The sequence below is a fragment of the Citrus sinensis genome, chromosome 1 (assembly GCF_022201045.2).
Source record: "Citrus sinensis cultivar Valencia sweet orange chromosome 1, DVS_A1.0, whole genome shotgun sequence".
NCBI lineage: Eukaryota > Viridiplantae > Streptophyta > Magnoliopsida > Sapindales > Rutaceae > Citrus > Citrus sinensis.
The window spans coordinates 1,846,522-1,864,800 of record NC_068556.1 but is presented as its reverse complement, the minus strand read 5'-3'; the positions used below and the strand labels follow the sequence as shown (position 1 = coordinate 1,864,800).

General features: G+C 31.0%; 2 protein-coding genes across 2 annotated transcripts; both read right to left on the bottom strand.

Annotated features, from left to right (window-relative positions):
* Positions 1-8,586: 8,586 nt before the first annotated feature.
* Positions 8,587-10,120, bottom strand: LOC107177625 (truncated lectin 2-like). Its single transcript, XM_015531689.2, has 2 exons — positions 9,703-10,120; positions 8,587-9,089 (listed from the first exon to the last, which is right to left on the bottom strand). The coding sequence occupies exons 1-2, from the start codon at positions 10,109-10,111 to the stop codon at positions 8,713-8,715; spliced, it is 786 nt and encodes a 261-aa protein (XP_015387175.1). The 5' UTR covers positions 10,112-10,120; the 3' UTR covers positions 8,587-8,712.
* A 2,501-nt stretch (positions 10,121-12,621) lies between these two features.
* LOC107177626 (leucoagglutinating phytohemagglutinin-like) lies at positions 12,622-13,553 on the bottom strand. Its single transcript, XM_015531690.1, has 2 exons — positions 13,397-13,553; positions 12,622-13,004 (listed from the first exon to the last, which is right to left on the bottom strand). Exons 1-2 carry the CDS (start codon positions 13,551-13,553, stop codon positions 12,622-12,624), a joined length of 540 nt encoding a protein of 179 aa, XP_015387176.1.
* Positions 13,554-18,279: the final 4,726 nt, after the last annotated feature.

The following is an 18,279-nucleotide window of genomic DNA, read 5'->3' as shown; positions in this document are numbered from 1 at the left end:
CCCAGGAAGCAATACCTGGTAAAGTCATATATCTAGAACTAGCCCTTGGAAGCCATGTCACATAACAATAAAGAATTATCAATAAAGGGACATGGTTTGTACATGTTGAATAAATTCAGGGGATAATTAAAATAAGATCAGCTAATAATGATAGCGGCGACTAAGATTAATATTGTTGGCTTGCTATGTAAGATGTGTACTTGTGTAGAAATGATATTTGTGTTATATATGTATGGATTCTACAAGTATTTGTGACTTAATTGCGTGCCATGCTCAGCTTATATTGATTGCGTTGCAGATTTGAACTGGATTCTTTATTTTTCTTTTTTTTCCCATTTTCCTCTTTCGTTTCGTCAGACGAATTAAAATCCCTCCTCATAACTTTCACTTAGCAATTAATGGATATGATTGGTGGAAAATTAAACGGGAAATAATTAAATAAAAATTTATCCATACATGGAAAACAATTTACATGTGACTATAGAGTTTCAATTTTTTGTTTTATTAACTGTGTATAGTCTATATGAATATAATAATATGCGGTTTGTCGGGAGTTTGAATTGGAATTGCTTGCAGGAAATCTGGGTCCTAATGTTGGACAATAACTCAGTGACACATGGTAAGAAAAGTTAATCAAGTGAAGTTAGCTCGTTTGACTGAATGACAGTATACCTCATAGGCAACTCGGAGATAAGCTCCCTCAAAGAAGAAGATAGTTTTGGAAAAATACTCAACATCAAAGGGTATAATTGGAAGTTAGATTTTGTTGGTTAAGGCCATGATGTGAACATTGCATGCCATTATGAAACAAAACAAAAATACTTTCTTTTGACTAAGAATGAGGAGCCAATAAAAAGGGAGATTCTCTAGCCAAGTAATGAGAAAAGGTCACGTCAATTGTCCTTTGATACCCTTGAAAACAGTAAGACCACGAAACTAAGAAGTTGCCACGTGTCTAGCTGTGGAGACAAAAAGGTGGCTTGAGGTTTTCTTATCTCCCAAGCTCATGATGTCACCATTTAGGGACTACAAGGCAAATCACTCAAATAATCGCACTTGAGGGAAGTCGACCATTAAAAGAGTGCCACGTGTTCAAAATTACCAATATACACTCAGGAATACTCCTATATGAGCTCGACGTTTCAATCTTGAGGGGGCTCTCTCAATCTCTAGCTCTCTTTCTCTCTTTTCTTTTGCTCTATCCAACCTATGTCCTTTTTTTTTTCCCCCAAATCTGATTTCTTGAGAAGTTACTTTGTCTTTTTTTTCCATTTTTATACTTTATGGAAAATTTTAGCCACCTCACCTTTCAAGTAAGCTCCTCAATTATTCTTCTCTTAGAAAACTCTCTAATCCACAAAAGCTATATTTCCCTCATATTGGTATCTACCATAAATAGCCTTTATCAAGATTTTGTTGATACGGTAGAGCAAATCATTTAATACTTCATTTATATAGTGGATTGAAGATAAGCTACTTATGTGATGTAGGCTAACAGACCAAACCACATAAAATCTTTGTGTTCTTTTTATTTATGTTTATTATCTGCTTATTATGATGGTTTTGATATCCAAATCATATTTTATATGAGTTTACATAAGTTATCCTACAAGCTCTATGGAGTTAACCTTATGTCAACTTCTTAAATTAATTGTACTTTTTGTTTAAGCTTTTTAGAGCTATGCTTGAAGCTCTCTTGAGCTCCTTACGTCAACTTCCTAAATCAACTCCCACGAAGTCTACAGGCTCGCCATAATATTTTAAACTCAGAACACTGCAACTCACTTCCCAAATTACCTCAATTTATCTCGCAGATCACCTCAGTTATACCTCTTACCTCAAATATCAGAAAATACACATAAAACCGAAACCTAACCTAATCTCCCCTTAAAATAATAAATTTTATTTGTTTTAATTGGATTTGACCTAAATCCAATGAGAGCCACTACTTAATGGTTCAAATCGAATCTTAATAAAAATATGGCTAAAACAATGGGTGTCGTTTGTGGGGAGCGCTACAAAAAACTTTTATAGCAACGGCTAGTTTTGATTGGGTAGTATTTGAATACAGGGTAGTAGAAGTACTCTTAGATTTGTACCAAAAGGAGAAGCTCCCTTAGAAAAATACCAAAAAGTATTCCTCAAGAAAAAACCATGAATGACTCCTTTAAGAAATGCTCAAAGAAAAATGCCAAAGAGGATACCTCAGGAAAAATTTGCAGAGGATTCATTAGAAAACACCATTGAGAATTTCTCCAAAACATCAGGAGAGTTCTTTAAAGGAAAACTCATGCCTTCTGGATTCAACTCCAAAACATCAAGAGACTTTTCTTCCTTATGCCTTATGGATTGGTGTCTTTCATTTAACTTCTAACATAAGTTTTTGGAGTTCAACACTAATTAAAGATCTCCACCTTTATGATTAACCTAGCTTGCATGGCTTCTGGCTCGACCCTCTTGAGAAGACCTTCATAAGCCAATCCGAGACTTTTTCTTTTTGCTGATCACGTTGTTGATCGTGCTGCTACCTTTCAATAGGTAGAACAAGCTCACCGTTCATGTTGTTGATCATGCTGCTGCTTTTCAATAAGTGGTGCAGGCTCACCGTTCATTTAGTTTTCTATGTATTAGAATATCATATTCATATTTTGCATCAAGTCAACCACTTATTGGGCAAATAGTGGTTGTGTGCTTGTGTACCTACACTGCCTCCTTCATAAACTTGGGACCTGTGGCAACCCATGGTTTCAACAACTATGTTAGTTTCTACAAAATCAGATAGAAAAGTAAATGGAAACTTCTAGATTGAGTAAGAAAATGAACGAATACAGAAATGAGCTTATTTTGCTCAATTTATAGTAGTTAACTTCTACTAGCCTCTTTTCTAACTAATAACAAATTAGATTCAGTTCAGCCTATTAGCATTTGCCACATGGCAATTAGTTACAACAGAATATTCCTGCATAATATTCTTCTCAACACGTCAACTTCACTTGAACACATCAGCTTCAGCATGCACCAGCCGCTCCGCTAAGTTAAATACTAGTACACGTGCTTCAGCACACTCTAGCTACTCTGCTCAACTTGCTAAGCTACAACTATATCTTTAACAATACATATCATCATGATTGGTTAAAATATACACATGATAAGGAGTGAATGGAAAAGAAACTGTGCTCTAATAACATCCAAAAACTTTTCATCTATTATTGAATTTGTAATAAACAATATGATATCATTTAGTTCTTTCACTATTATAATCTCAATGACATTTTAAACAAATTTATAAAAGTATTACTTAAATTTTGAAAAAACCATATATACACGATTTCCAATGAATTTTTTTGTTCAATTTTTATTTTTAAAGAAATATATTAAATGAACAATAAATGACCAATCATCTAATCTTGTGAGAGAAATTTGAAATTCAAAACAACTTGTATTATGCTTTGGTTTACAATCCTATGGTTCTCATTACTTTAATCTAAATCTTACGAGACTCATCCCAACGATAGATTCCTCCCCCATATATTAGTGCAGCAGTGATTCAAAAAAATAATGGTTCAGATTCTTGCGTTTTAATATTCAGTAGATCTTTATGTACTACAAGTACACGTATCTAGAGTCTTAAAGAAATTTTAATTGTATATATTTATATTGTAATAATAAAAAAAATACCACCACTTTGTTAGGAAATTAGTGTGTGAAGCAGGACCACAACTAAAATGAAATTAGAAGGAAATAAAGAACAAGCACGAAAAAGACACTAGAAAATTACGTAGTTCGGTTTTTAGCCTAGGTCCACAGGCGAAAACAGAAAGAAAATATTTTACTAGTGAAAAGGAGTTATAAGTATTGTGGTATTTTAGCTCACTACCCAAAACCCCAATACACCCAATCTCTCAAATCCCTATAACAAGAGCTTATAATTTCAAGCCCTCTAAACTCTCTCACAACTCTCGACTCTCTTCATAATTGGATGCAAGCTCTAAATTGAGTGCTTGTATTTATAGGCAAAACTTTACCTGGAAAGTAAAAAAGGTGGCTCTAATCTTCAAGCAATACAGCTGCAAATTTCAAGTTTTCAAACTTTAAATTTTTTGAGCTTTGATTTTTTCTTTTTCTTTTTCTTTTATCAAACATTCGGTGCCTACCATTGACATCTTTTCCTCTCAATTTTTGGTGCATCCAAAATTCAACTTGCTGCCACATACATTTTGACAATTGCTAGGCATTGGTTGTCCATTTGGTGATGAGCTTTTGACACACTTATATTACTCTAAGAGGTTCTTCTACTATACCATCTTCTTCCTGCACCTATCTAATAAAAATTACCCCATTCAAATCCTAAAATATCAGTAAAAAGCTCTTACTTTATGGCATTATTTCGCTGTAAGATTTATTGTATGTTATTTATTTACTACTGATAGGAGTATAAAGCCAATTTGAAAATTTTGGGCCTAAAATGTTAAAAACTGTAAAGTTGGGAATCTAAAACAGCATAGGATCAGTTCACAAATCTTTTACAGATGCAGAAGGTAAAGTATAATAAATCCATTTTACAGGCTCAATTTTTATTACATTTTTTTTTAAATGTAGGCCTAGCTGTTCTAAATAAGTCTATAAGTCCGCTTCTTATCAATATTAAAAAAATAAAATACAGTCAATGGAATTATCAATATTAATTTGCCACAATGTTTTATCTCTTTAATTCATATAACAATATAAAAACTTTAAAATAATCTAAATTTCTCATTATTCCCAATTTACACTCAGTTAACATTTTCACTTATCAAAACCTTTCTGTTTACAATCATTGAAAATCAGAGCGTAATCGTAGCCTTATTAACCACATATAAAAATTCTATTTTTAATTAACCATCAAAATCTCATAGATTTTGAATTTAATTAGTTGGTATAAATAATAAATTCTCAGAATTGATTAGGTAACTAATTGTCGTCACAATCTTTGTAACTCCTGCTCTTATTCAATGCAGTCAATGGGTGTACTTTGAGTATCAATTTCTCATCAAATTAAGCATCACTTTCAGTATAAAAATATATCATTTTGATACACTCTCACAGGAGTATCTGAATACTTATGACCTACTTAGTCAAAGAAGATCCATTCAAAATTATACTTTAAAATAGCAACTCAATATGTTGTTTTTCCAACATTTACAACTTCTTTCTATGTCTTCTTTCTTCTTTTTTTTGCTTGTTAATTTATTTAGGTGCCATAACCTGTGACAACATATTGAAATCGCTAATATTTTTAGCTGAGGTACACAAGCTTCGTTTAATTACACAAAGACAGAAGAAAAAAGAATGTATTTCCATCATTAAAGTCTAATTTTACACAAGTTTAGGAGACTTGAAACCCACTCATGCATCACTCAAATTAGTCGATATATCTGTCAAAATCCTTAGACGAATCATAGAGGATGATCTTGTCAAGGTAGATAAATTCTACTTTCTGGCCGATTTCACAATTCTTGATATTGAAATTTTAGACAACCCACATTCTCAAATTCTTATTATTTTAGTTTGACATTTGTTAGCCACAGTTGATGCGCTTATTAATTGTTATAATAACATCATGAAAATTTCATTTGGGAATGTGACTACGGAACTCAATGTGTTAATGTAGCCAACAGCCTCCTGCAATAGAGAATTTTAATGATGTCAAAGATGTCTACTTCAAAACAAAAGGCAATAGTAAAAAAAACCGCAAATGTTAAAGAAATCAGAGTTTAAAAAGTAAGTCATCAAGCTTATGGTTGAATTACTGGTATATTTTTCTCTAATAACTATTAATAACTAATCAACTGCTTGAATTTTACTCAGGGAAAAGCTTATAAGAGAAGGGAATATCTTCATCCATAAAATTTATTGAGGATATTATTCCACGTTAGGTTAGTATTGATCTTGAATTAAGTATATAAGGTATGGACAATCCACAACTCTTAAACGAGTTTTTGGGTTGAGTTAGGACTTAGGCATATAAAAATAACCATAAAAATTATGTACTAAATAATTAAACATTCATAGCTACACCTCAAGAAATTGAATTTTATAATTTCACATATTTATAAACATCTAATAGTGTTAGAGTCGTATCTGAGCGAGAAGATTAAATCTTTCAAGATGATAATGAAAGAAAGTTTTTACATATTAGTCCTTAAGTTTAAACGTAAGAAATTCTCCGTAACTCTAATTAAAAAAAATAGTGAATCAGCTATCTATATCTATATATATATCTATATATATATATAAAGTTGGGACTTGAGGAGGTGATGTGGCATCACCATTTTTTATCTTGGTATATTCTCTATCATCCAATAAATAGAGAAATTTTCTTTTAGATTTGGCTTTTCACAATAACAATTATGTAAATGTTTTAATGATGCATATTCTTTGTAATAAATATCCAAGGAGTGTTATGAATTTATTAAAATAAATGTAGATATTCATAATATATATCTCTTAGTCTCCCCACTATCTCTCATTAGTAATTTTTTGCTTCCCTATAACTCCCACTATCTTACAAGGAATTATGATCCATAATTTTTCATTAATTTCATGGAGTGATTATGTAACTATAAAAGGAGAGCTCATCTTTTTGTTCTGTACACACACAATTGGAATGAATAAAATCACTCTATAATATATTCTCTCATTTTATTCTTTATCTTGCGTTGCTTCTTTATTTGTATTGCTGGCTAATAGCTTTTTTTGTTTTTTATAAGGCTGCCTCATCTTAAAAAAAAATCAATTCATATTTTTTATTAGTTTTATCAAGTGTAAAGTAAGAAAAAAGGATAATATGAAATTCTTTTTTCAAAGCCGCGTGAAGCGCAGTTCTATTTTCTAGTTTCATATAAAGCAGAGCCAATAGCTACTGTATGACTGCGAACAACAGATTAGCTCACTCAGCTGACTTGGCAGAAGTTAGTTATTCATGCCAGCTTTCATTCAGCTTAAGCTCAAGTGTGAATAGCAGATTCTTAGAATAGTAGCTATAGCTCGTAATATAAATACGTAACTAATCATTTTTATGTAATATAAGTTGTGACATAATAAGAAGTTTCTACAAGTTTCTATTTCAAATTCTTCCTGTTTCTTTTCCTTTTCTTTTATTTTCTTCCTTCCCAAACAAAGCCATTCACTATTCTTTCAAATATAATGACAAATATGATTCATTTCGCGTGGCACATAGTTAAACTTACAACATCATCAATCCGTAAATCAAGTCCCACAAATGGGTGATCAGCAATCATTATTAAGATCACTTAATTAAATTAAGTATTAAACGGGCTTGAAGGCCAAAAACAACCACTTTCATTTCATGAGAGATCAGTAAGATGGCAATGGCTTTGATGTGAATGACCAATCAGGAAACTGATGACTTTCAGAGAAGATTCCTGTAGCAGCAGTGAATCCAACATAGACAGAGCTTGAAACTATATTTGAAATGTTAATATGCTGTTTGTTTGATGCTACACTGTATTATATTAATTTTTATCATATATTAAAACAACAATTTTGATGCATACTTAATCGAAAGAAATAAGAAAAAAATACAGTCAAGATTACGGAGATACAGTTTGATAATAAAATTGCAGCAAATTTAACACCAATTCTACAAAAATTCTTGATAAAAAAACCTTACCTAACAACCAATTCAATCATTTCAAACATTGATACAGAACACTCAACAATCAAGCCCAAACATCCAAAAATCAAGCCCTAATTTAGAAGATGGCATGGCGGGGCGGTGATGGAGCCGTAGCTTCGTGCAGCAAGGTGGTGGTCGAGCTGTGCTATGGCTCGACGCGGTCGTCGTGGAGCTGTGGTGCGGCGTGGCAAAGCAAGATGGTGTGGTGTTCGAGAGACAGAAGATGGCGTGCTGATGGAGGACAGAAGAGAGAACGAGAATTTACTAGAGTGCGTGCTTTGAAAATACAAAGAAAATTCTTTTAATATTTTTTGTTTTTGAGATGTAATGTTCCATTAAAAATTTTCTTTGTGCAATGCGGTGGAAGAGCCAAACATGAGATAATAATACTTTAATACAATATAAGGCTCTAATACTATGTAACGAGGTGTTTTAAGATTAAGATTAGTATTGTACGTTGTAGGCAATATATACATATATAATTCTATATATTTTTCTCGATAAATCTTGGGGTAATTGTTTATGTGATCCTTACAGTTTGAGCTAATTACTCCATTAGTCTAAAGAAGCTACTGTTTATGCCAAAAAAAGAAAAAAAACATAAGCCCGCCTATACCATAGACATTTATTTGTTCACTTAAAAGTTATATTCATCCCTTGCATATTTATTTTAATTACCAACCATCGTAAAGGTTAATGAAAGTAGAATTAATTTATTTGACAATGTAATAAGAGTAGAATGGTTCAATCTCTTCTGATCACTTAAAAATTTTGAGCACATTTGTATTTTTTTATCACATATGGTCAAAATTCGTTCTAAATTACATATATATGTATATATATATATATACTACAATCTGAGATTAGATCAAGTGAGAATACCAATTTATAACAACCACGGTTTTCAATATTGTAGCCAAACATACATACATTATTAATTGAAAAATAAGAAGAGTAACAACACCTGAAATTTATGTCCCTCGAAAAGATGATTATTATGACTTCCTCAATAAAAAGAGCTTAAAATTAACAGCTTAACGTACAGACTGCAGCGACGTGAGTGACCATTCAAGGAGCTGGTGACTTTCTGAAAAAGCCCCAGTAGCAGCTGTGAATCCGACATACACAGAACTTGGAACTATATCCGATATGTTGATAGGTTGTTTGATAACGTTCTTTGGTGGGTGGTCAGCGTAGTGCACATTGACATAAAGCAAATTCTGCCATCCATTACATTCAATTCGGACCGTGATATTTCTTCCACTTTTGAGGTCAACACCAGTGCTGTTAAGACTCTCGAGTGCAACTGGTTGCCTTACGCTTTTTATGTCAATAGCAACATGGTTTCCATCCAGATCAAAGTCGTTCTTATAAGCGTCTAGCTCCACCGCTATTTGATGCATATCTTCCCCTACGGTTTGCAAAATTAAAAATAAATTTCGGTAGCTTGCTAGCAACTTTCCCTAAAAAAGCTAAGCGGTTAGATAATGGCCTAATATTAGTAATACAATCAAATATTTTATGAGAGGCCAGAGGCTAACTCATTCTCAAAGGATTGATCATGATGAATTAATAAATAATTTATTATCTCAGCCCATGATTTATTTCAGTTTATGTGAGATATTTTATCATCTTTAACATACCCTTTCAAATGGATCCAGACATGAGGTCACAAAATAAGAAAAATATTAATTAATTGAAAACCACAAGACAATTGGTTCTTACATTATAAAAAATTGATCACCTTGACTGAAAAGATTAATTACAAGAACCCTGGCACTGTAGCCCAAAAAAAAGATTTAAAAAAAAAGTTTTTAGAGTACATATATTAAATGCTAATAAACTAGCCACTAAAACTTTGAAGACAATTTTTTTTCCCAGTCCATTAGTTTAGATTTAATCCCTTAAAAGTTTAGCTTAGTGACTTTCGCCACTCCAGATTTTTAAACGTCGCTCCACCCCTACTATGTGAATTAGACTCATAATATTATCAATACAATGAATGAAGCAACATAAATATTTACCTTCGGTAAATTCATCCATGATTCCGAGATATGAGCCGTAGCTTTGAGCTGATGGGGTGTCGTTAGTAGGTGCAAAAATAAATGCCATCCCATCTCCAGAGTCAGTTGAATTTGGATACTTCGATATCCTAAACGTGAAGCTGGAAACAATTGTAATGTTTGGCCATGCTAATACGGGCTGGTGGTATAATACTCGCCCGACCTCGTCCACCGGTTGATTGGGTGAGCCAGGTAATGGCTCTGACGAAAGGCTTAGGTACCCATCGTACGCAGTCACCGCACCCATACAAAGTAGGCTGCCATTGTTGCAACTTTCAGAGCTGAATGAGGGGAAATAGAAGGAGGTAGTCTGAGAAGAAGCTTGATTAAGGAGAAAGTCAGAGAGCAGTAGAAGCACAAAGATCTTCATGGTTGAGGATGACCGCTAACCACTACTTGAAACGAATTCCATCTTCATTTCCTTATTATATAGAGGGGAGGGGTTTATTTCAATCGAATTAAACGTCATGATCCCAGCTAATATTTGTTTCATTTGCCAATTCCAAATATTATCCAAGCGATGATTCATAGGAGCTTTGGATAATTAAAAATCCATATCCCACTTGTATATTGTTTTGCGAAATGCATTGTATTAGGTAGCTGTTTCCTAGAAATAGCACATTCTTATTCCGATTCTTGTTTGGTTCTTACGTGAAAATACAGACAGAAAAAGAATCATTCAAATGAACGGTCAATACTATTGTTTGACTTTACAAATACAGAAGCAATTAAACGACGTCTTTGCTCATTTTTTCTTTTTATTACGAGAAAGTGTTGAGGATGTTATCCAACATAGGTTCAGAATAGTTATTGGACAAGCGTCACATTCTTGTGATTCCTATCAAAAAGATATTTATGTAAATGCAGAGATAGTTTCTCCATGATTTGTGTAGTCACAAACCACTTAGTCATTGTTTTTCTAAAAATTCAAATAAAGAAATCGTTTTCACAGTAAATCGATCAAAAATTTTTAGCGATAGGTCCCTAATCATCTTTGACCTTTGACGAATAAACTACCTTTATTAACATAAATTTAATTTGATTATTTCATTCTTATAACATAGAAAGATCAAACTTTCCATAAAGACATATGTTATGGTAACATATTAGGTTAGATGTTTATTTTATGACAAATTTAACATTTATAAGGGTGATAACACCACCCATAGTTTTTGTAAACATTTTTAGAAAATAATTGCAAAAATACATGTTATTTTTAAAAACTTTCAGATAAAGAAGAAATTTTGAGAGTTAATTAATTAAATCTATCTTAATTTACTTTTTTATAACTTATATATTTTTTATTATATTTGATTATAAAGATTGCTTTGACATAAGTTTAATTGACTATTTTACCCTTATAAGGTAAAACTACTAAGAATTTGCTTTAACTTCAATAATTTTCTAATTTTATACCAAACTAATTGTTTCTAATACTACTTTATCAGAATGATTATCAAACTTTAATTAAACTAACCTAGCGTCTTTATGGCATAATACTCATGTAAATTATTGGGCCGTCAAATTTTATGTCATTTACATGTAAGGATGGTAAAAATAAAAATTAGATTTCATTTAAAAATTATTAGATTATAAGTCACAAAATTGAACACCTCAATTATTAAATACAATAACTCATGTTTATTAGGGCAATTTAGTAATTTTATATCATAATAATAAAATAGTAAAATAAAGCTTACATTAAAGTCTATGATCAAACATAATTAAAGAAATCTAAGAAAAAAATTAATAGAAAGATTCAATCGATTAACTGTATAAAATTTTTATTGATTTATATTTTTAAGAAATATTATGAATTCACTGTCATTATTTTCTAGAAGAGAGGTGGATTTACTAAAATAGTGTGGCAGAAACATCCCCGCATACCCTACTTATAAATGAAACTCAATAATTTCCAACAATATATTCATGAGATATTGTTATATAATTAAAGATTCGTATTTGTACGGATAAAATGGAATCAATAAGTTATTTAGAAATGTTGTCTTTTGCATAAAATTGTGAAATTTTAAATAATTTTGTGGACAATTTAATCTTTCTACGTTACAAAGGTAAAGTCAAATTAATCTTTCGTAATCACACCCACTATTAAAATACTTTACAAACGAATTCTTGTTGTTTGCATTAACTTCAAGTAAAATCAGTAATTTGCACAATCAATCAGTTGGATTTTTAAGCGTATTCGAATCAAAATCTTTATTAGTCATTAAATAATATTGGGTTGTTGACCTTTTTTGTTAAAAAAAATTGGGTATGATTATGTCATCTATAATTGTTACTGTCTAGCCACATTTGCACTGGTTAATGGATTCAGAATTATATAGACTTAATTTGAATTTTAGGCAAAATCTAACAAGGACATTGATGTAGGATGTTAATAGAACTACTAGTAGATTTACCTTAATATATACCTTAATATATGTAAGAAGTCTTGTCATTGTTAAGTTACCCCCCTTTATTAATAAAGTTACTCTTATTTTTTGTTATGGATTCTTTATCTTTAAACTCACATTGTTGAATTGTTTGGATTAGAACGATATCTAATCTCATTTTAATTTGTGTTTCAGCTAATCACGTTTGCCTTAGACTGTTCCCAGAACTATGTCTAGTTTCACAATACGTCAAAGAATTGACCGTGTGTAATTCTGCTTCCCCTATCCTATTGTGTCAGAAGTTAATGTAATTTACCCTATAAATAAGTGAAGTGACAAAAGTACAGTAAAAAAATGCTAGCCATTGAGAAATTTATAGGAAAATAAAAATTACATCATTTGTAATTCATGCCTCTTAAAAGGATGATTATTATTGTTACGTGATTTAATTATTAAAAGAACTTAAAATAGCTTAACAGAGCCACATTCATTCGCTGAGAGGCAATGGCTGTGATGTCAATGACCACTCAAGTAGCTGATGACTTTCGGCTAAAGCCCCAGTAGCAGCTGTGAATCCGACATAGACAGAGCTTGGAACTATATCCGATAGGTTAATAGGTTGTTTGATAACGTTCTTTGGTGGGTGGTCTGTGTCACGCACATTAACATAAATCAAATTCTGCGACCCATTATATTGAATTATGACCGTGATATTTTTTCCACTTTTGAGGTCAACGCCGGTACTGTTAAGACTCTCCACGGCAACTGGTTGGCTTATGCTTGTTGTGTCGATAGCAACATGATTTCCATCCACATCAAAGTCGTTCTTAAATGTGTCCAGCTCCACGGCTAATTGGTGCATATCTGTACCTACGATTTCCAGCATGTAATTAATTACTCTTAAGCTATTAGCTACATATAATAAGGGTCTAATGCTACTAATAGATACAAGTCTTTTACGGTCTGATATCTCAATGAAAACAAACAGTTAAATCATACTCATTCATTATCATTTAAAGACATACGCCAGAGAAATTTTTAAAAAGTTCAGGAGAGGTCCGATCAAGAGAGTATCTTAATCTGAGTTCCAGAGCCGAAATTGATTAATCGTGAACTACAAGACATTTGGTTCTGATGCTATGTTAATCAGTTTAACCACTTGACTCAAAAGCTTAAGTTTTGTGACACGCATAATTAGTAGTAAACACAATCAAAATAGAATTAGGAATGAAGCAATTAATAAAAACCAACTATTAAATTACCTTGAGAATATTTATCCATGATTCCGAGAAATGAGCCAGAACTGAAAGTTGTCGAGGGCAGGCTATCAGGTGCAAAAATAAACGCCATCCCATCTCCAGAACCAGCAGAATTTGGGTACTGTGATATCCTAAAGGTGAAACTGGTATCAATGGACATATTTGGTCACGCTGACACAGGATGGTGGTATAACACTCGCCCAACCTCGTATATTGGAACATTTGTTGAGCCAGGTAATGGCTCTGACGTAAGGCTTAGGTAGCCATTATATGCAGTCACTGCGCCCTGCGCCCATGCAAATTAGGGTGCCATTGCTGCAACTTTGAGGGCCGAATGAAGGGAAACTGAAGGAGATAGTTTCAGTATTGCTGGGGCTTGAAGAAGCATGATTTAGAAGAAGGGCAGAAACCAAAAGTAGTAAAAAGATTTTCATCATGATTGCAGATTAGTGCTTGCTGCTCCTCCAAACAAAATCATTTTCACGTCCTTTTATATGGGGCTTTAGGGCTTATTTTTGTTGAATAAACGTCATGATCATAGCTAAATTTTGTTTCATTTGCAATGTCAAATGTTATTCAAGCGATGATTCATAGGAGCTTTTGATAATTAAAAATTCATTTTCCAATTGTATATTATTTTGCATTATATAATAATTAGCTAGGTAACTGTTAATTTTCTAGAAACAACTCATTGTTGCTCCAATCCCAATTCTTTCTTGGCTCTTTTGTCAAATATTAAGTGAGAAATGAAGACTTCTTCAAAACTATCGAAGATCAATGAGTGATAAAATAATATAATCAACTTCCTGGTTATTATTTTATGATCGAAGCAAGAAGAAATGGACAAACGGAGTAATATTTTCTTTTTGACCCATTATTAATCTGATAATGCCGGGTGTGCTTTTAACGCATCTAATTACCTTAATATTTTTATCTTAGTACCATGCGTTAGGTACTATTTTTAATTTTTTTATGATAGTATATATATGGCTCGTTAAAATATATTATTGATAATTTTTTTGTTAAAAAAAAAAGTTCAAAAGTTAATTGAAAAAAATAGAAAAACAAATGAAAGATCGTTGATAGCTTTTTTCTGTAAAATAATAATAATAATAATTAATAAATAAATAAATAAAACGTAATTAAGAAAATAAAAATAAAGGAGAGATTACTGAAATTTTTTTTGTTGTAAATTTGGAACTATGAAGGATTGACTATTAAATTATAAGTTACTTAGTTTCTTGAGTATGGAAATTTGTTAGGGGCTTATCTTAGTGAAACTCTGGTTCTCATTCAAACTCAAAGACTAAAAATTACAAAATTATTGGGGGCATGGTACTCGCTGGTGCTGGTCCTCAAGTTATGCTGCATCTATATTATCATGCAACCTAGTGATCGTTGGTCTAATTGTCTATCTTTATTTGACCCTAGGGTCACTCATTTTACTCATGTATGTTGACGCGAGAAGGTAATGGTGCTGATATGATGGCTAAAAAGAGTTCTAAAGTGGATGATTTCATCCTGTGGGATGCTGTTTCTATTTAGATTTTATCTTTTCGTCACAAAGATACTAATGGCCTTCAATCCTATCGATTCTGAAGGCAATTTATTTTGCATTTGTGGTTGCTGCACATTAATATTTTGTTTTGTTTGTCTTTTATCCTTTTTGTTAGATTGTTTAGGGTAAATTCTCTATAGAGTAAATGTTTATTTAATTCTTATATTTTGATTTAAGAGTTTGTTTAGTCTCCATATTAAAAAATATATATTTTAAAACATTCTTGCTATCAAAAGTGTTATATTTCTACCCTTACTTTTTCTTTCTTTGTACAGTAATATCCTTGCAACAATATTTTTGATGATATTAATGAAAAAAAATATTAATTTATCAAATTAACCTTAAAAGCAAAAGAAAAAGTACCGAAAATTTTTATATTATTATTTTACTTTTACGATTAATTTGGTAGATTAAATAATTATTAGTAAAATTGTTGCAAGAATATTAAACATTGTAAGTTGGCTAATATTGATTTATTTATAAATAATTATTAGCAAGATTGTTGTAAGGGTACAAAAAATACTAGTTCTTTCATACTAATATTTATTGGTTAATTTGTTAATTAACTTTTTTATTGATAAATTAATTAATTTTAGGAATATTGTTATAAGGATAATATTGTAAAAGCAAAGAAAAATATGAATGAAAATGCAACATATTTAACTAGAGGGTGTCTTGGGACATTTTTAGCATATAGAGACCAATAGGTACTTACGTCAAAATATGAAAACTAAACGAGTATTTACTTTTTTTTTATGTCCATGAATAATAAAATCTTTTAATTTTTTGTAATAATATTTTCCTTACTTTGGCAAGGGCTATCCCAAATAATAATAATAACAACAACAACGTTCTGTCATTAGCATATTAGCATGCTAAAAATCAATAGATACATCACTTTTCATGGATCTTTTTCCTTCAAGCAATGATAAATAATTCCTAGAATATAGATATAGCATTCATGGAATTTGGGAAGGATCCTCTGGATGAGTAGAAAAAGTAAGGTAAGTATGGCTTTGAATGCTTTACATATATACAAGATTAAAAAGTATTCTAATTGGATTATTCAATCTTTTGCACTTAGTCACTGAATGATAAATCACTACAAGTGACAAAGATACAAGATTTAAATAAGACAAACACAACCAATGTGCATATCCGGAACAACTAGAAAAGTGAAAACAAGAACAAATAGAATAATATTATTATCATTATGAGCAAGCCCAAAGTCGTTGTAAACATAGCCAACCAATAAATAAAAATTTCTATCTTTTTGTTAATTTTGAGGATCTTTTGAAAAATTAAAATTTTAAAAATTCACAAAAAACAAATATTTTTATCAGGTTGTTCATTTATCATTTTTTTCCCCTTCGTAGGCTCTTGGCTTTGCTTCTTTGATATTGCAACTTGCTCCCATTGTCCTCCTTTTATGTAGCAAATATATAAAGGGTTAAATCTCCTTGACTAAAGGGCTGTTTTTTTTTTTTTTGTGGATATAACAACTTAATTAACTTAATTTTAATCAGTTAATTTATTAAGTCTGTTTTTTAACTTAATAAAAAATTTCAGTCATTAAGTTATTAAATCAATTTATTTATTTTTTTACTTAATCTAAAAAGTCTAAATACCCTTCTAATTAATTAATTAATTTTCATCCTTACCTGAATAAAATTTACTAATTAGCATTATTATCCATCTCTATAAACTATGATAATATAGCGATAGACTATTTTTACTTTTATTTTTTTATTTTTTTTCAAATTAGCACTATTTATTTTATAATTTTTATTAATATTTTTCATATAAAAACATCATAAATTGCAATAAAATTGATTAACATATACTAATTTAGAATATTAAAGGGTTGTATTCAATTGAATATGATTTATGTTACGATAATATATTATCTTATTTATGTTCTTTGGTAAATTTGTTATTTGTTTAACAATTATAATTTGTGAGAGGACAAATGTAAAAATATTAGCTTTTAGATATTTTAAATTAAAACAAAACTTAATACTTATTTCTAATGATTCAGATTAAAAAAAAACATGTCATTACATTCAGACATTTAACTTTATTTAGAATCCAGCTAATTTAAAGACATAAAAACAAACACTTTGTAAGTGTTCTAGTTCTACCTTTTTTCTTTATCAAAGTTGTTTTACTTTGCCAGGGTTTGCCCAAAAAAAAAAAAATGGAGTGAAATGTTATGATCCCAATAATCATTTCAATTACAAATTCAAGTATACTCACAAGGGCTTCGAATAATTAAAAATCTGTATCCCACTGGTTGTTTGACATATGCATGGGAGTTAGCTATGTCCAAGAGATAAAGATTCTTGCTTAATTATTGCTTGGCTCTCACAAGAAATGCAAACATAAGAAATATAGGATTTGTTATACTTATTCTCTAAAGACTATAAGCTTGTTAGATATAGCGATAGTGATTGGGTGGAGATGTAGATGATCGAAAGAGCACCACAAGATTTGTGCTCTTTATGGGGATTTTACTGTCACATGAGTGTCGAAGAAGCAACCTATTGTTACACTTTCTATTTGTGAAGCTGAGTACGTAGCTGCTATAGCAAGTATTTGTCATGCAATCTGGCTAAGAAATTTATTGAAAGATTTGGGTTTGCCACGAGAAGAACCTACACAGATTTTCATTGATAATAAATTAGCAATTGCCTTAGCTAAGAATCATGTCTTCCATTATCAAAGTAAACATATTGACACTCGGTACCATTTCATACAGAAGTGCATTAAAAGAAAGGAAATACAAGTAAAGTATGTCAAATCACATTATCAAATTGCTGACATCCTTACCAAGCCACTGAAGGAAGAAGACTTCTTCAGATTGAGAACTTTATTGGGTGTTATAAAATAAGTTTAAGGGCATGTGTTGGATCATAAACTTGTTTTTTATCCAAGTCCAAAAAATACAAAGCCTAGCCCATCTCATAGAACTTTCTAAGATAGGTGAGCTTGAGTGGTAGATAAGATTTGTGGTACTAGGTTTGGTAGGTAAGGTTGGTGAAATAAGTGAGAGGTAGATTTTGATGACCGGTGAGGATTTGTGTGGTAATTGAATAAATGAATAGTTTTGATTGATTTGTAATATGTATAAACATCCTTTTATGTTTTCAGTTTAAGCATCAAGAGAAGCAACAAAATCTCCAAATTGTAGAGAGTGAAAAAAATAAGAGTTGTAGTATTTGAGGAATCTTGTTGAAGAAATAAAAGAGTGTCTATTTTAATTATTCAATTGTTATAATTCTCCAACAGGTAGAAGATATAGTTAATTAAAATGAAACAAAAAATTACA

Bases quoted from the DNA above. Each gene is read 5' to 3' on its own strand.
- LOC107177625 (XM_015531689.2), bottom strand. From the start codon at position 10,111: ATGAAGATCTTTGTGCTTCTACTGCTCTCTGACTTTCTCCTTAATCAA. The intron at 9,090-9,702 runs GTAAATATTTAT...TGCAAACCGTAG, and splicing joins CATGGATGAATTTACCGAAG to GGGAAGATATGCATCAAATA.
- LOC107177626 (XM_015531690.1), bottom strand. From the start codon at position 13,553: ATGTCCATTGATACCAGTTTCACCTTTAGGATATCACAGTACCCAAAT. The intron at 13,005-13,396 runs GTAATTTAATAG...TGGAAATCGTAG, and splicing joins CATGGATAAATATTCTCAAG to GTACAGATATGCACCAATTA.